The 18356-nt window shown below is 50.8% G+C and overlaps 1 protein-coding gene across 9 annotated transcripts in view; it reads left to right on the top strand.

Moving 5' to 3' along the window:
- MGLL (monoglyceride lipase) overlaps window positions 1-18356 on the top strand; it is a 134317-nt gene that overhangs the window by 98604 nt on the left and 17357 nt on the right. For 4 of the 9 annotated variants that reach the window (XM_055259765.2, XM_055259759.2, XM_055259764.2 and 1 more), the window contains 3 exons: window positions 2645-2781; window positions 4032-4142; window positions 13926-14015. In XM_055259765.2, coding sequence (XP_055115740.1) covers window positions 2645-2781; window positions 4032-4142; window positions 13926-14015 — 338 coding nt within the window. Of the gene's footprint in view, window positions 1-2644; window positions 2782-4031; window positions 4143-9255; window positions 9334-13925; window positions 14016-18356 lie in introns of all 9 variants that reach the window. The other 5 variants (XM_055259760.2, XM_055259757.2, XM_055259766.2 and 2 more) reach the window with 3 other exon arrangements.

Raw genomic sequence — 18356 nt, 5'->3', positions numbered from 1 at the left:
TTTCCAGGTGCACCCCATGACAAGGTCAGCAGGAGCATGTGGTGCTGAGTGAGCCAAAAGCTCGGAAAAGGATGGGGTAAAGGCCCACTGGGGTGGACTCAGCTGAGGGTCGCACGGAGCCTCCAGGCCTGGAGAGAGAATGTAGGTGGGAAAAGGGCCATGAGTGTGGATCACCCCTTAAGGAGGGAGGGGAAGAGGGCAGCTTGCGGGCTGTGGATGAAGGAGGGAGGATGGGGATGCAGCTGGCACAGGGAGCAGGCTGGGCCAGAGTGGTTGGAATCAGAAAGGGGGATGCTTCCGACGTAGAGGGCCATTTTAGACTGTCCCCATGTTTTTAAAAAAATGAGTGATACTACGTCCCCAGGGTTGTGAGGTAGGATGGCAAGTCTTGGGAGAATAGAAACATACGGAAGAGATGCCCAGATGAGCTTGTTTGGAGACTAAGCCTGTGGGAAGAGGGAGCCTGTCACTGGGCAGCCCTGGTGTTGCCTTGGCTCAGCGTTTGTGTGCGGCCAGCCCTTAGGCTTTAGAGTGTGGAGGAGCAGCGGCTGCTTCCAGAGAGATGTTCCACATGGAAATGCGGGGTCATGCCTCAAAAATTCAACACAGAATCACCATCTGACCCAGCAACCCCACTTCTGGGTATATACCCCAAAGAATTGAAAGCTGGGACATGAAGAGATAATTGCACACCCATATTCACAGCAGCATCATTCACAATAGCCAAAAGGTGGGAACAGTCCAAATGTCCATCGACAGACAAATGGATAAACACAACGTGGTCCATCCACAGAATGGAATATGATGCAGCCTTAAAAAGGAAGGAAATTCTGACACACACGACTACATGGATGCACCTTGAAGATACTGTGCTACATTAAATAAGCCAGACACAAAAAGACAAATATGGCCTGATTCCACTCAAATGAAGTCCGTAGAGTAGTCAAATTTATAGAAGCAGAAAGTGGAATAGAGGGTGCCAGGAGTGTGGGGGAAGAGAGAGTAAGAAGGAAATGGGAGTTGGGGTTTAATAGCTAGTATGAGCTTGCCAGGGCTTCCATAACAAAGGACTGCAGACTGGGGCCTTGACAACAGACATTTATTGTCTCGCAGTTCTAGAGGTGGAAGTCCAAGATCAGGGTATCAGCAGGGTTGGTTTCTCTGCAGACTCTCCTTGCCTTGTAGATGGCCGCCATCTCCCTCACATAATCTTCCCTCTATGTCTGGGTTCTAATCCCCTCTCCTTACAGGACACCAGTCATTTGGATTAGGGCCCACCCTATGGACCTCATTTAACTTAGTCATGTTTTTTAAGACCCTATTTTCAAATAAGGTCCCATTCCGAGATCCTGGGGGTTACAGCTTCAACATATGGATTTGGGGGACACAAGTCAACCCATATCAATTAGTATGGAGTCTCAGTGTGGGAAGGTGAAAAAATACAGAGTTGCACAATAATGTCGTTGATGCCACTGAACCTTACATTTAAAAACGGTTCAAACAGCAAAATTTATGTTATGGATATAATAGCACAGTAAAAAGTAAAAATAAATTTTAAAAGAGAAAAAAGCTCAGAAGGGCAAGGAAAGGGGGAGTGTTGCTGAGAGGGTAGTGGGACCCCTGGGCCCAGTGGGATGGTCAGAGAGACCGTGGGACGGCCACTGGGAAGGTGGGTGCGGGGAAAGGGCCAGTGGGAAACCCGGGAGCTTGGGGCCTGACAGCAGGAGAGTCTCCAAGCTGGAGATCTGGGCAGCCTGTCAGTTCCAGGTGGTGACTGTTATTACTGCAGCAGCCTCCCCAGAGGTGGCAGAGGCTTAATGAGTGCTTCAGGCTCTCAGCAGGGAAGGTCTGGGCAGCCCCTCTGGCTGTGTGGTCCCAATTCTCCAGAAGCGCTTTCTTTTTTGCAGTTTTCAAACCATCACAGCTGCTTTCAGCCCGAATGTGAAGCCACAGCCAGTGAGTTGTTTCTATAGCGACTGATGTCCTTCAAAGTGGGAGAAAGTGGAGGGCCCTGAGGAAAGAACAAGGGGGTGAACAGCACAGATATGTGACAGATTAAACTCAAGAGGGAGAGCGTGACCTAGTTTCACTGCAGCTTCGTCGAGACGCTTTCTGGCAAGCACACCCGATGACTGCATATTATTTTATGTGTGTCATATTATCTTCACCTAAAGCCGTAAGATGAGGGGCTGAGTGTACCACTCTACCTGGTGAAAGGCCAATATTCAGGCACAGCTGCCAGGGACAAGGAACAGGGAAAATGCAGGAAAATTCTGAGCCTTCTTCGTCTTACTCCCGGCCACTTTGCAGAAAACTGGGCATGCTGAGGCTCTTTGTGCACCTCTCCTTTTTCCCTTCCTTGGAAACCACCCCCAAGGGAGGCTTTGTAGTAGGTACACCCTGGCTCGTCGCTTCCTAGTGGTGTGATCTTGGGCATGTTCCTCAACCACTCTGTGCCTCAGTTTCCTAATCCATAAAAAGTGGGGAGAAGAATTCCAATGTTCAAGAGTGGCTGGAGAGGGTTAAATGAGGTGACACGTTCAGGCGCTCAGGAGAGACAGTGATTGCAGTGAGGAGAACTCTGGGCTTGTGTAGGAGTCGACCTGGTAACTGCAGCTCTCTCTCATCTCCTGTTCCTTTCCAGTTGGCCACGGACAGAGCGAAGGGGAGAGGATGGTAGTGTCTGACTTCCACGTTTTCGTCAGAGATGTGTTGCAACATGTGGATTCCATGCAGAAAGACTACCCTGGGCTTCCTGTCTTCCTTCTGGGCCACTCCATGGTAAGCAGACCACAGAAGACCCAGGTTAAATCCACCCTGGCTTCCAGCCTTGCAGGGGGAAGGGGGTGGCCCTGACTTCCTGCCCCCCACTGCTCTCTGCCTGGCTGGCGTGATGTCTCCCTTTGTGCACTGCACTTGGAGTTCCTGGGCAATTCCGTGCTTAGGAAACAAGGGAGGCTGCCAGCCGGTCCTTAGCGAGCAGCTTGAATATGGGGCCTCTTGGAAAACTGATCTTTTTCTCAGCGCTCTTTGGCCCACTTGGTGCCATTTCATAGGCTACTAAGAGCCACTTCTTGGAGTGGGGAATAGTTCCTTCATCAATAAGAAGCACACGAAATGTCCCCAAACCCTATGTGCTTGTTTCAGAATTGAACTCAGATGACAAATGATAACTAGGGACAAAGGGTCCCCATGGAAACAATTCCTTAAAGCTTATTCCAACTCCTTCCACCTTTTAAATATGTAAATCAAGCAAATATAATCTTAAAATATAATCGAGCAAATGTAATCTTAAATCGGGGTCCTTAAACTGGCAGCCCACAGGCCAAATCTACCTATAGAAAAAGCAGGCTGGTTGGCTGACCAAGATATATTGAACTGCTTGAATTTGAATGCCTGGGGACATCTGACCAGGGCAGGCCTTGACTCCCACCCCATGGTCACTGCCTGGCTCTGTTCTTACATTTCTCTTACCTGCCCAGCCCCGTGAGCATTTGCGGTTGCAACCCTTGCTTTTAAGCACTTTTGTGCTTCAGCAAACAGGTGAGGCCTCTCTCCTTCAGCACCATCCACGTTCACTCCCATTTTTCTTGGAATTTAAATTTCTAGGACCTTTACTAAACCAGGAAAAAGCATAGTATAGCAATCTATTATTATGATCAGATTACCCCCCACCAAAAAAAAAAACCCTCCTATTAAGCCTGTCGGGATGGAGGAATTGGGGTTTTGCCAGCTTTGGGCTTGAAATGAAGTGGGAACGTGTTATTGTTTAACTTGCGGCCCACAAGCAGGAACCTTATTTATATCTCTCTGAAATGTTTGCTCTTGGAAAACCCAGAGAAAAAAACATGTGTAATAAAATAATTGCAGATCTAGTTTAGCCAACATTTGATGGTGCCTCTTCCAAGGTAGTCCTCCTCAGGGCTCTTGGCCAGGACTGCAGCTTAAGAGGACTGCACTGGTTGTGTTTATTAGAAATGTGTGCACTGGTGCAAGCCGAACACAGCAGCTCTGCCCGTTCTGCATTACAGGGAGGCGCCATCGCCATTCTCACGGCCGCAGAGAGGCCGGGCCACTTCGCCGGCATGGTACTCATTTCGCCTCTGGTTCTTGCCAATCCTGAATCTGCAACAACTTTCAAGGTAAAAGGACCTTCCAGTTTGTACAATTCCTGCAGGTTCCCCGGGACATGGGGCTTCCATTTGTAGCCTGAGTCTGTGTAAAAGGACCAAAGGCCATCCTTGGACCTCAGACACTATTGCATAAGGGTTTGGACAAATATCCAACACTGTTGCCATCGGGGTTCTGTAATTTCTAAAGGCAGGTGCCATTTTCCCCCAAGACAAAAAAAATGCCTTCCTGTTTGTGCATGTTTTATTGATGAATTTTGAAAGGAGAAGAGGTTAGACTTGTTATTTGTCCAGCAAAGTCACGTTTGTTAACAAGTCACACTCAAGGCCTGGGCTGTTTTTCACTGATTATTTGCCAACCTCAGCAGAAAATGAACAGTGAGTGGAACTGCAGGAACTCCTAACTGCAGTATGGAGTCGCATTCACTGCCACGCTCCTCCGCCCCAGGCACTTTCGACCTCTGACTGTTAGGGATCCGTGATTTTGTTTTTCTGGTTGGAATGACCCATAGGAATGATATAACCTGTAGGTACTGGGACTCTAGGCTGCTTTTGCCAAGGCAAATAAACCAACAAATGATACCTAGAGGTGGAGCAGGAACCTTCTCTCCCCGAGAAAGGAGATGAAACCAGTGGCCTCGACAAGGCTGCTTGCTTGTGACTCTGGCTTGTGGACAAGGTGTTGGTTTATACCTGCCTTTGGGGACATCAGGCTTAAGGTAGATACATAGCCGCAGTGAGGGTGGAGAATCCCAACCCCATGTATCCACAAGGAATCCTCGGTCTCACCCCAGCGCTGGGCAGGGGCTGCTGCCTCCTGAGCCAGTTCTGGAGATTCTCAAAGGAGAAAGAGGTGAGGCAGTAGGTCATGGGGCCAGGTGCACTGGGCAGCCATCACCCACAGGCTTACCGTATGGACTGTGGAATCATTTAAATAGTGACATTAGCTCTTATTCCCCCACTGCACTCTCCTCAACACAGCACAAGGAATGAAACCTTATAAGAACATCCTCAAAGGGTTTCCTTCAGCCCATGACCACAGACTTGCTCCTGGCTCTAGAGACAGGCTTTCAATTAAAAACAGAAAATCTCAGCCATCTGAAATGGGGCTCGGCTTGGCAAAAGAGAAATCAGAGACTATCTGATAGTTTAGCCAGAGAATGATGATTTACTTAGTTTGCAAGAGAGATGGGTGATATCTCCTTTGAATTTTACTCCAGTTTAAGGAAATCACGGACTTACTGAAATCGACTATCATGAATGAATTTCAGTGCCGTGTAGGACAGTACCAGGGGTCTGTCACAGAGTGATCGAGGTCCCTTAGCATCACAATGCCCGGATATGCACTACCTCTTCATCATTGAAACGTGCGGGGGGAGGCATGACCTACTCAACATCTCCCGTGACTATGGTTCTAATTATCTAAGTAGAATAAGCAGGCCCAGACTCAGCGGCAGGGCGTTCCCACTGCATTCCATGGGATTTGCTACATGCAGGTCTGCAAAATTCAGCCAATGCCAGGCATGCACTGTGCTCTCACAGGCATTGTCTCACTTAACTCCCCTCCAGCCCAGGAGTAGGTTGTAGCAGCACTTTCCAGATGGGAAAACCTGGGCTTAGGAAGGATGAATGGCTGGCCAGGATTGTGCAGCCCTTGTGATGGGTTTGAATCCAGGGCTGCCCACTCCCCATCTAGGATATTTCCCCAGGGAAGAAAATGGATGTTTCTGCAATGGATGTTTTCCCTTACAGAAAAGCCAGGGACCACAGGACTTTTCAGATAAAGTGCACCAGGGGGACCCTGGCAGCTGGGCCTGGAGGTGGGACCAACAAGGGTTTCCTCCCAGAGCCCCCTGGGCTCCATACTGACCAGGGGAGGGGGCACTTCTGGGCAAGGCTGCTACTGTGACCTTTCAAAGCCTTGCGCTAATAGATCACCTTGTGACATTCAGAGCCAGGTGCCCCTGGGGGAACACAGGTCTCCTCTTATTAACCAAGACAAATGAGGTTTCCCTTTGCCCCAGACTTGAGGGCCCAGCCTCCCCTCCCTGAGATCTGTTGCTGCTCCTGCATCTCTGGCAATTTTGGCTGACAAAGTCCATGATGCATTCGTCCACACTGCCCCTGGAAGGCTTCATCACTCTTGGCACATTTTCTAATCTTGTCTGACAACCTTCCTAAAAGTCTCACAGGATCTATTTTTTAATGTAATTTAAAAGTTTTAAGAATAAGACATTTCTATGGTTCAAAATTCAAAAGATATGCAAGAGGATGCAGGGAGAGTCTCTCTCCCGGTTGGTGTGGGCAACAACCCATGGTACCAGCGAGAGTCTGCATCTCCCGTCAGTGCTCACTCCATTTGTTCTTCTTTTTCACACAAATGGGAACTTGTTCCATGCATGTTGGGGGTACTCTGTGTTTGCTTTTGTTCTTTTGGTTGGTGTGTTTGTTTTTGTGGGTTTTGGGTTTTATTTTGTGGTTTGTTTAGCAATCTTTTTGTGCTCCTTCCCCATCAGGACCTACCAAGGGTCCCACTGCAGGGATAGGTCCTGGTTTAGGGAGGGTGCCCAGGGGTCATTTCCAGTTGTTTGCTCTTATGAACCTCAATGATGGAACAGTTCCTACAGCCCACCTCCTCCCTCCAGCGTTCTGTTTGGGAAATCTGTTTGGTGGTGGGGCTGAGGGGGTTCCCTGAGTGTGGCTGTGAGTGGTAGCAGAGCAGAGTCAAGTCCCAGCCTCCTGACTCCTCAGACAGTACTCAATCCATCAAGCCGTTCAACAGTTTCCCGGCACCAAGCACCTTCTAGAGCAACTCTCCCAGTTAGTAAGGGGCAGCGTGAGACGCCCAGTCTGTGAGTACAGCCTGGCCTGTGGAAGACGGCCAGCCCCCACTCCCTGCAATGTGAGAACGCCAGATCGCCCCCACCCTCCTAAATCTCGCCACCATCTGGTTCTTATGTGGATGCTGGTTTTCAACAAGCTGGGATATATTTAGCATGGAGATGAGACAATGAGGACGGATGGGAGGCCCAAAACATTGTCTCTGCTGAGAAAGTGGTTTCGCAAAGAAAGTGGCAGCAGCAGAAATTCAGAAACAAAAACTCCATGCATCTGAACAAATCTGGCTATTTGTGAGGTCGCTCCGTGGGGTTTTTCACCATGGCTCGCGGCTCGTGCCCGGGTTCAGAGGTAGAACTGTGGCCCCCCAGCTGGAAGAGTGTCAAGCTCCAGGTGCCCCTCGGGATTTCCCACCCTTAGTTGTCTGGGACAGCACTCAGGAGCAGCTGCAGGCTGCAGGGCCCCTCCTTTCTCTGGGAGCCTCTTAGAAGAGAAAAATCCCCCTGGGCTAAGCTTGAGGGATGGGGGTCTCAGCCTACCGGGAGAGTAATCATTCTAAACGACCTCTCCCTGTTGCCAAGGTTGTCCCTTGGGTTCCTGGGGCAGGGATGCAGGAGTCAGCCAGTGCTTCAAGATACTCCCACTCCCTGCCAAGAAGGGCACCTCGCCCAGTACGGAGAAGGGGGTTGCCGCTGGGAGCCCAGTACTCGGTGCCTGACATGCATTGTCTCCATTCCTCTCCAGCACCGCCCCGGAAGGAAGGGAAATTATTCCCAATTTGCAGATAAGGAAACGAGGCCAAATGTCTTGCTAGAGGTCAGCTTGAGCACCAGCTCAGACCAGCTAGCATGCCAGGATACTCCCTTTCACCCCAAAACACACCTGAGATCAGCTTCCCTTAACGGAGCCCACTCCCATCTGAATGTCACTCATCTGTTTTTAGCCATAGAATCCAGAAGGCCCTTGGGGCAGTGGAAGGTTGCAGGGAGGGAGAGGAAACAAGTGGAACATGGCCACTCTTTCAAGCTTCAGGTGAATTTGGACCCAGGATCCCGGAACTTAGCCATGCACTGGCCCTTTGGGCAGCAGCAGTGAGCCGCCGTGGGGGTTAGTTCACCTCTGTCCTGTGGGCACCTGCTCTCTAATAGCTGGGCGTTGGGCTTTCTAGACATCTGTGATTCCAGGAACCAGCTGTCTTCCTAGCAAGCCTCCTGCCACACATCTTTGCTGAGCCCCTGATCTACCAGGAAACAAGTGTCCTGGCCGTCCCAGCGAGGGTCACTGGGAAAGGGGCACAGCACTTTGTATTTTATGGCTGCCTTAAGGTGAACTCTCACTCTCAAGAAAATCTGGGGCAACCCTGAGGGTCCCTGCTGTGTCCCCCACATGGCCGTCCCATGACCCTTGTCATAGTGCTGCCCCACGGAAGGCGGGGAGTCCTAGCCTCCTGCGCACAGGTCAGCCTGCAGGAGCCACTTAGGAAATAGCATCTGTAATTGCCTTCCTCATGGCAAGGCTTTCACTGGCAGAAGTGAAATTCACTTAGAAATGATCACAGGGAGCCATTAAAACCTTCTAGATCAATAAAGGCATTTGTGCCTGTCTCTAGTATTTAAAGTGACAGGCACGGTGGTGCATTGGAAACGCCCCTCAAGCCTCTTGCTCATCAAGATGTTGACTTCAGCTGTGAGAGAGTTGCCCTGTTTGTGGGTGACTGCATCATTTGTTGCAAAGCTGCACATCACGTGCTTTTCCTGAAGTCTCTACTTTGAATGACATTTGCTCATTCATTCAGTCAACCAACACCTATTTATTGGGCCTCTCCTTAGGGCCAGAAGCCAGGAAGAGAGTTAGGGATCTGCTCCAGAGCGGTTGGGTCTCCTGCGGCTCTCCCAGCATCCCTTCGGAGTTAGTTGAATTATCCCTGTCTTATAGGTGAAGAAACTGAGATCATAGAATTTCTCGAGGATTCAGAATCAAAGTTCAAATCCAAATGTGCCTGCCTTGCGTCTCCGAGTCTGGTTTCTCCATTTCATCACTTGTCTCTTCCGGGGTTGGGGTCTAGTGACTGTGTAGCCATTTATCATGGGTTTTGGCCCCAAATTATCCTCAGGCGACGACCCCTGGGGTCTGGGTTGAGCTGGCATAATTGGGAGCTCTGTGGTTACACAAACCTGGCTTCACCGGGGTCATGGGGCAGGTGCGGGGGATCTCACCTCAATGGGGGAGCCATCCAGGGGCTCCTCTCTCCTCAGCTGGATCCAAGGCTCTCTCAATGCTCCTGTAGGATTATTCGAGGATTTTGAAACACTTGATGGAAAAGGCATCAAGAATGTTAAAGTTTTGGATTCCACGTCCTTTTTGGGTGAGCAACTCCCCTCTGAGACTTCCCTGGTGTGCTCACTGCTCAGGGTGGAGGTGGTGGGAGAGCAGGAGCAGCAGTCTTCTGGTCGACCTCAACAATGTGATCCATCCGGGTGTGGGACCTGCCATGACTCCTTCCTTCCCCACTGCTTCCTCGTCATGCCGCCTCAATGGCCCCTGCTCAACCGTTCTGCCTTCCTTCATGCACAATCAACCCACTTCCTCTGCTTAGCTCTTTCTCCTCCCATCCTACCCTTTCCTCCTTCAGGAGAGAGTAGGCTCATGAAATCAACAAATCTTAAAAGAGCAGCAGGGAGGCCGGGCGCGGTGGCTCACGCTTGTAATCCCAGCACTTTGGGAGGCCGAGGCGGGAGGATCACGAGGTCAGGAGATCGAGACCACGGTGAAACCCCGTCTCTACTAAAAAAATACAAAAAATTAGCCGGGCGCGGTGGTGGGGCCTGTAGTCCCAGCTACTCGGAGAGGCTGAGGCAGGAGAATGGCGTGAACCCGGGAGGCGGAGCTTGCAGTGAGCCGAGATTGCACCACTGCACTCCAGCCTGGGTGACAGAGCTAGACTCTGTCTCAAAAAAAAAAAAAAAAAAAAAAAAGAGCAGCAGGGAAAGGGGATCTCTTCTGCAGGTGTTAAAAGCATCCTGCCCCTGCATGGCAGCTCTCCTCTTTCTTGGGGCTTTTATGGGGAAGAGGCTAAACACCTAATTTGTTTTAAGACATGAAGTTGTCATTAAAAGACTTGCCTCTACACAACTGAGTCTTGTTAGAAATGTGGCTTGGAACTTACTATGCAGGTTTAGAAAAAGTGCTGAAGATCAGGGCTATGCAAACATCTCTTATGGTGGCTCCTTTGAAAGGGCAGCTTGCCCTGCAGGGACGTGCGCACCCCTATCCTAGCCAGCGCCTGTCAGAAGCACTTCTGCTCTGGCTGCACACAGGATCACTAGGGAACTTTAAAAAGGCGCTGATGCCAGGGCCCCATTTTGGCCAATACAATCGGAATCTCTCAGGGCAGCACTGGGAGGAGGTGTTTCTGCTGTTTCATGGACACACACACTGCCAGCCCCTGACATTTCACCACGCACATGAATGCCCAGGAGCCCTGCGAAGCTACAGACCCTGACCCAGAAGCCAGGTGGCCCTGGAGCCCCTGGTGCTGCTGGTGTGAGGACCACACTGAGCAGGGAGGCCCTGGGATGTTGGGATGGGTGTGCTGTGCCCGCTACCATACGCCAACTGGATTGAAGGAACAGAACAGTACAGACGGTTCCGTCTTCCTGGGAAGACAGGGAGTTACAGATCATTTTAAGGGAATCCCAGGTCTCTAGAAGTCTCCTTCATGGGTTTCTCTTTCTGCACCTTTCCTGTGAATGGTGTACCCACCCAGGTCCCCTCCTGCCTCTTTGTACACTCTCTCTGGTGTAACTTGCACCCAGGGCTTCAGCAACCATCTATGCACGGAGAGCTTTCTGTTCTTGGGGTGGCATTCCTCGGGATTTAGTGCCAGGACACACCTGTGTGTGCATTCACTGGGAAAAGTCTGCAGAATCTGCACCAGGCCTTCCTGGAGGGTGTGTTCCTCCATCTACATTCGTGATGGAACAACCAGTTATTGTCGCTGGGACACCAGTGCCTCATCTACACCATCAGCCATGGGAGTTTTACTGTTACAAGCTTGTCCTTTTAGGCACATTCCCTCATCCTGAACCTGCTGGCAGCAGCTCCTTTAGGGGAGCGAGGGTGGCTGCTTGTCCCATCCGTCCTTGGGCAGCCAGCGATCAGCTGGATGCATGCAGTGGAAGTCACCTTCTGCCTCCACTCCTGAGCAGGATGTGCTCTCCCCACATCTCCTGTTTGCGCTTTCAGCAATAGATCATTCACAACCATAGGAGGGGAGGCCTCCCAGTCCTTGGCTTTTTGTACCTGGAAGGGGATGGTGAGGCGTTCAGCTGCCAGGAAACACTTCCTTCCCTCCAGGGACCAGCCCCTTGCATTGTTCATTTTCTAAAGCAAATACTTCTCAGGAAGTGGCTCTCCTCTTTTTTTTTTTCCTACGAAGCTCTTTTTTTAAAAGCTTCCTTTAACTGCAAAAAGTTCCCCCGTTCATGGAGGCAGAAAATCACGCTTGCTGGGTGAGACGACAGAATAGGGCTTGCTGTAATTCTCTCCAGGAGGCAGCTCTCTCTCTGGCTCTCTGTTCCCGCTTCCCCATCCTCTGTGAAATCACTTCAAGGATGGCTCAAGCTGCGCTGATCCTTGAGGCGCCAACAGCCTAAGCTGTCAGCATCTTCTCCAGAGCCTGGAAGTAGAGGCCTTGTCACTTCTTGGTATAAAAGTTTTGGGTTAACAGGTGCCAGCAGCAGAAACATATGTTCAAGGATGAAGGTAAGTCTGTCTTCACAAATGACTGATCCTGAAGACGGACCGGCACCTCCGGGCCCAGGTCCCTGCAGAATCAGGTGATGGGTCTCCAAAACACAAATGGTGGCACAATGAGAAAGCTGGTGGTGGGCTTGGACGAAATGGTATGGATTCTGGGTGGTCTCTTGCTTTCACCTCTGTGGCAGGCACTGCTGAGGTGCTGGGTCCCTGAGCCTTTTCTTGGCTCTGAGCCATCTGGTCAGGGAATGGGTAGGAAGCTGGCTTACATAAAACAGCCATGTCCCTGAGAAGGCTGTGTGGGCCCCAGCAGGCAGGTGGGTTGACCTGGGAGCAGTGCCCACAAGGCTGGCATTTGCACACCATCCCGTCACACAGAACCTTCCTGCGGTTCCTGAGTGTGGCAGGGATCCCCCCGCCACAGCTGGCAGCCCCATGTCTGCTCTGGCTGCACACAGGATCACTAGGGAACTTTAAAAAGGTACTGATGCCAGGGCTCCACTTCGGCCAATACAATCAGAGTCTCTCAGGGCAGCACTGGGAGGAGGTGTTTGTGGTGTTTCATGGACACACACACACTGCCAGCATCAGGAAGTAGTGACAGGGTACTGAGAACAGCAGAATATCTAGAAGTGAGTTCTTCCTAACAGTGGCACACAGAAGTCTTCCCTCACAGTGTGGCCCTTGACCACTACTGCTGGAGGAGAGAGCTAAGGCCCTGGAACACTCGTCCTTGCACAGCCAGAGTCTAGTGAAGGCCACAGAGCCACAGCCCACTGCCTTTATGCACTGATCCACTCCATTTTCTCATTTTTAGATTGTTTTAACCTTTGAAAGCACAGATCCCAATGCAGATGAGCTCCCAGTTCTTGGAGTTCGCAGACATTTGATCTGTGTTTGCAAATACCCCAGTCCTTGTGCAGAGTTCCCAGAATTCCAAGTTTTCCTTTCCCAGGCTCATTCTTGGAGCTGGCCCATGATACTAGCTGGACTCTTGAACGTTCCTGACCCATCATGGCCACCCTTCAAGGCTCCTGATTATGCAGACACACCATGCCCCACACAGTGCTCGAAGTCAGGCTGCCGCATGCTTCTATACATGCTCTATTCAGAGCAAGACTCTGTCTCAAAAAAAAAGATCGGGAAACTGTGCCCAATGCACCAGAAGGTGGTTCCTCGGTGCCCATGAGTGCCCTTGCCCCCTGCCAAGGGTACTGAGCTACATGCCCTGTGCCCTTGATGTGCACTGAGAATTCACTGCTTGCCACCTTCCGTCCGATTCTAATTTCAGCATTTCACAGCTCACTTTTGAAATAGCATCTTTCATCCCCAAATGTCTGTGCACATTGCAGAAATGAAAACAGCCCCTCTCTGAAGGCAGAAGTGTGAGATCCGGGTTCTCTGTTTTCCTGGGAAAACAAGAGATCCAGAAGGAGAGATGGGGGAGGGGGTAGGAAGGTTTGGGCCTGAATCAGGCTCAAGTTCAATGAGTACGTCTTAAGCTCCTGCTGTGTTCCCTGGGCTTTTGCACACAGGGTGTTATTCACCTTCCCCGTGGTCCTCTGCGGGAGGGTCAAGGTCCCACTGGCAGCTGAGGAAGCGAAGGCTCAGCTATGTGGAAATCCCAGCCCATGTTCACAAGGCAGTAGAGCTAGGAATCAAACCCAGCTCTCCTTCCCTCTGCCACACAGCCTCCTCATTGGGCTGGTGCTATTTCTACTTCCCCCCGAGAGAAATGGATGCACAGTTTCTCTGTGTGGCTCCTGTGGGCCCTTCCTCGCTGTCCTGCTTCGTACTCAGCTGAGCTGGGTGATTCTGCACCTGCCGTGTATTTTCAGTATCCCAGAGAAATGGCCAGAGCTCATCCCAGGCAGCTCTTGCCAGTGATGCAAAATTACAACCCATGAGCGATCATGGGGAGGGTATAGAGCGGGCAAAATTCAAACATGACTTCCCGCCTTGGATGCGGCGGCTGCCTGGCCAGCTCCCCCAGGTAGAGCAGAGCCAGGCTGAATAGAGGCTGAGTCAGAAGCAAGAGTCTTTGGGCATGCAGGCTTAAGGACGCAGGCTTGGGAGATGAACCTGGCTGATGTTCAGTTTGGGCATCACTCTCCTTAATGTACTATAAATTGTCACTGCGGAAGAGCTGGGCGTGGATGCCACTTGTACTCACAGCTCTTGTTTTCCCTCCCCGGCTAGGTCCTTGCTGCGAAAGTGCTCAACCTTGTGCTGCCAAACTTGTCCCTTGGGCCCATCGACTCCAGTGTGCTCTCTCGGAATAAGACAGAGGTGAGAGGCTTACCGAAACCCCAGGGGTAGCTTGGGTGGCTGCCCCCATGGGGTATCAGAGTTTTGGCTCCAGCCTTGGCATTCTCTGCTGCTCTTTCACCGAGGCCCTGCGCAAAGTGACGAGGACACAGTGGTGCATGAGACATGGTTGGCTTCAGGTTTGGGTGAAAGGGTGGGTTGGCTGTGATGCCTGAGCTGTGTTCTAAACATGAAAGGAGCCAACAGTGGAAGTTGAGTGTGTACCAGTCAAGTCTCTTGGTTGCAAGAGACAGAAACCCACGTCAAAGTGATTTAAGCAAAAGCAGGGATTTTGTGGTGAATGGAACTGAAGGCTTCAGACATGGCTGGATCCAGGGCGTCGAAAGTCTTATTCTCCATCGGTCTCTTCCCAGCTTTCATCTCCCCTGGTTTAGCTTCATTCCCAGACAGGCTTTCCCCCAGTGAAGGCCAAGAGGGCCACCAGCAGGTTTACCTGAGCAACCCCAGTGGAAAAACAGCACCTCTTTCCAGCAAAAGTCTCAGGGCTTATTCTTACTGACTGATTGTCCAGGCCTGGATTATTTGTCCAGGAAAGAGGGGTAGTATCATCCCCACCCACTGAGAGTAGAGGAAGGGGATCCCTGGGAGTAACTCAGAATAGTGGTAGCAAAGGAAGGACAGACCCATATTGCAGATGAGCAAACTGAGCCCCATAACGTGGGATAACTTGCCTGGGGTCAGCCAGTGGTGAGGCTAGCCTGGGAAGGTGGGTAGGTGTGGTCTCCAGCTGTGCTCTGTCTGGGTATGGGAGAGGGACCCTGTGGGCTTGCAGCTAGTGGGTAGGAAGCATCCAGAAGACACCACCATTATCTTCATGATTAAGCAAATAAGTTTGCCACTCTTCTGCCTCAGTTGACCTCTTGCTTTAGGAGTTTGAAATCATTGGATCACTGGCTCCCTAAAAGGCCCTGGGAAGTGGAGTGCAGTGCTCTGGCATTCTGGGGATATTCCCAGACTTCCTTGGGCTATTGGACTCTAGCTTCATTATAAAATGTGGCCTCCTGGCCCTCTGAGTCTCTTAGAGAGTGGGCAACTCAAGAGGAATAGCCGGTGGTGTGTAGGAAAGAGACTTTCTAGATCAGGGGTTGAAAACTCCCAGGCCTCTGAGGGCCAGCTGCTTAAAAATCAGACTGGTGAGAGATTCTAGCAAGCCATGAGGCCTGTGTGGAGCCAGAGGGCATCTGATCCATCCAACCCATCCACATTAATTTAAAATTCTAATATAATTTGGTTTTTAAAGCCCACAGTGCCTCCCAAACCTACATCTTGGGGGCAGGTCGGACCCATCAGGGACCAGTATGTGGCCCCTGGTCTTTCCGAAAGAATATCTGAGTAAAGGAAAAAAACTTTAATTCCAAAAAGCAGATTCATATGGTGAAAGAGCACAACTTTAGGACCCAGAAAGACCAAAGCCAAATATACACTGTTTGATTTAATCCTGACATGAATGAGATCGACATTAACCCCATTTCACAGATTAAGAAACTGAGGCTTGGAGAGGTTAAATAACCTGTTCAAGATTGCACAACTAGTCAAGGGCAGAGATGGGATTTTAGCCTATTTTATTTGAAAGTCCATGCTTTGGTGCCTCCCTCTAGCTAGTAATTATGATCATTAAGCTCTGTTTCTTGTTTTACAATTGATTGCTGGTCCACCCAGCCCATGGCCATGGCCATTGCTCTCTTTATGGGATCCACTTTGTCAGGGAAACTCAGTGTGGGGCAGGGGCTCCTGCACCTGCCTGCATCCCTCATAATGGCTCTAGCTTGAAGGTGTGGTGTCTGGTAAAACCAGTGATCTTTGTAGCAGCGGTGCCAGGACAACAGTAGGTTTGAGAAAGACGGGTCAGGGAGGGAGGGGCCTCCCTTTGAGACAAAGCTCCCAGGTGCAAATCTAAGTTGTTTATCTGAGCACCTGAAAATACACGGGCAAAGAGGAAGAAAAAAAGAGGTACTAAAAAGAGATTCCAAACCCTCTTTATTTAAAAGCATCCAATTTCAGATCTTTTCTCTCCTTTTTGCAATAATGAGAAATTCCTCGGCCTTACTCAGGACGGAAGCACCTGGTGGGGCCCCCCTCCTCTGTTCCTGCCCCACCCACAGCCCCCATCTGAGCCCTCCTGCCTCGGGTTTCTGGCTGGCCAGGTCATCAGTTATTTAGAAACACTAATAAATGTCCCTGCTGAGAAGACATGAGGAAGGGAGGTGGCCAGTCAGCCCCCAGGCTGGACTGCAGTTGGAAAAATCAAGAGCATGCCTTTCCCTCCCTCGCCTGCCGCAGCTCTGCGTCTCCCTCTGAACGTTCTGCTGAGCTTTAAAAATAGCAACGCCGAGGGGAAAATGTGTTGGGAAAGGCATCTAACATCAGGGTGTCTTGAGGCACGTCTTTAGCTAAGACATTTCCCATGGAACCCTGCAGCTATAAAAGCCTCAAACAGAAAAGAAATGTTTGCCTAACAAGCTGAGTGAGCAGGACTACGGGGGATGGGCCACTGGCCGGGAATCAAGGGTGCAGGAGCCTGGGACTTGAGGGTGCACAGGCCCCGGGGAAGATCTGGAATTCTGTCTGAAGGGAAGCAGTTTGGCTCTGTTGCCAGAATGTCAAAAGCAGAATGTTTGGTGTTTGCTGTGACAAGCATTCTCACAACCCACCCAGGACTGCTAGCGGGCTCTCTTCACTTGCATCGCCCCACAGCTGCCACCCTGTAGAGCCACATTCTCCCTGCATGTGTGAAGCCTTCAGGAAAAAAGGCATACGAAGACTTTTTATTGTCTCAACACTACCCAATGCACAATGATGGCATCATTCTCCTGTGCCAGACACTAGAGCCCTTCTGGTCTCAGCATGACCCCAGGAAGTCAGTCTTATTACCAGTATTTGTGGTTCTAGAAGTGTGGGCCCAGAGAGGGCAAGTCACTTGCCCAAGAACACAGCTATTGCGGGCCAAGTGCCCTTGGGACTCAAACCCAGGGAACAAAGAAGTTGCTACACAGACATTTATTATGTTTGTCAATATTTTTAGGGTCCCTGATCAGAACATCAGAATACTGAAACGGTAATCATTCCACCCCAAAAAGGCTTTATCAGAATGTGATGAATCCCTTCCTACTCTGAGATGCCTTGAACATGATTCTAAAGAGTTCTATGGCCAAGGACGCTGTGGGAGGAGGTGAGGAGGAGAGGTTGCTCAGCATCTGCCCATACCCTCAGCCATCCACATACTCAGGCGGAATGCACTGCTTCCTCTCCCAGGCTGTGGAAGGGGTGGAAGCGGGAGGCAAAGAGGCCATAATTCTGAGCACACCTTGCGCTAGGAACCTCAGCTGCTTATCTCTTGAGGCCACTTGTCTTCTAGAGCCCAGTCTCTGTTCTTTATAAGTACCCTGGGAGGCCCTTCCTGTGCATCTGCTAGTTTATATTCCCTCAGGCAGGCCATATGCTGAGTTCTGAGCACCCAGGAACCGTGAGGAGTGGCCACTCAGCTTCCTTTTTTGTCTCCCCTGCCTGGTGTTTCGGATGTGCCCAATGTCGAGGAGTTGGCTCCAGGTCCCCCTGTTGCCTGCCTGTCCTGCACCCATGCTGCCCAGAGGCCCTCGGAAGGCTCCTGCCGGGTCTTGGAAAGCTCGGCTGTGCCAAGGCCTTCGACTTAAGCATAACCACAGCTAAAGATGGGCCTCAGCCTCCCACACTGTCCCCAGGACACAGCCTCCCACGGGAGTTCCCTCCGAGAACGAGCTAAGAACCTTCCAGCAAACTCGGTTTGGCTAGCAGATTTTATTCTGTGGCTCTCTATCGTTCATCACTTACATTCCCCACAGCATACTTGTCTATTTAAGACAGTCTTATTACCAGTATTTGCAGCTAAAAATTTCCCGATGTCCTAAAAAAACAACAGGCACTAGAAAGTCTCTTGGGCATATGGCTCCATGTGGGGTGGTGGCGAGGGAGCATGTGAATTGCTCTACATTGCTTTTGCGCCCTGCACCACCCTCTGTAGATGTTCCAGCTCTGGACCCGCTCCCAGCCCCACTCCTGCCAGCCACCAAGGCTGGGAGAAACGGCTGTGAGCTCACGAGAGGCAGATCCTGGAAGTTTGATGCTTTAATGGCAGGAGAAAACCAGGGACTGCAGAGACTGTCAGGGAAGCCACAGCTGCCAGCAAGATACAGGACACACTGAGGAGTTCTCTGTGTCCAGCAGGCCCAACTGAGCTTCTTTCTCAGTACCTTTGTGGGTACGTGGGACATGCACATAGTAGGGCCTTGGCAGTGGAGGAAAGAAAGAAGATGTGGGCTTAGTTGG

Source organism: Symphalangus syndactylus, chromosome 21 (assembly GCF_028878055.3).
Source record: "Symphalangus syndactylus isolate Jambi chromosome 21, NHGRI_mSymSyn1-v2.1_pri, whole genome shotgun sequence".
Lineage (NCBI taxonomy): Eukaryota > Metazoa > Chordata > Mammalia > Primates > Hylobatidae > Symphalangus > Symphalangus syndactylus.
The sequence above is the reverse complement of the archived record's forward strand: the minus strand, read 5'-3'. Positions and strand labels throughout refer to the sequence as shown.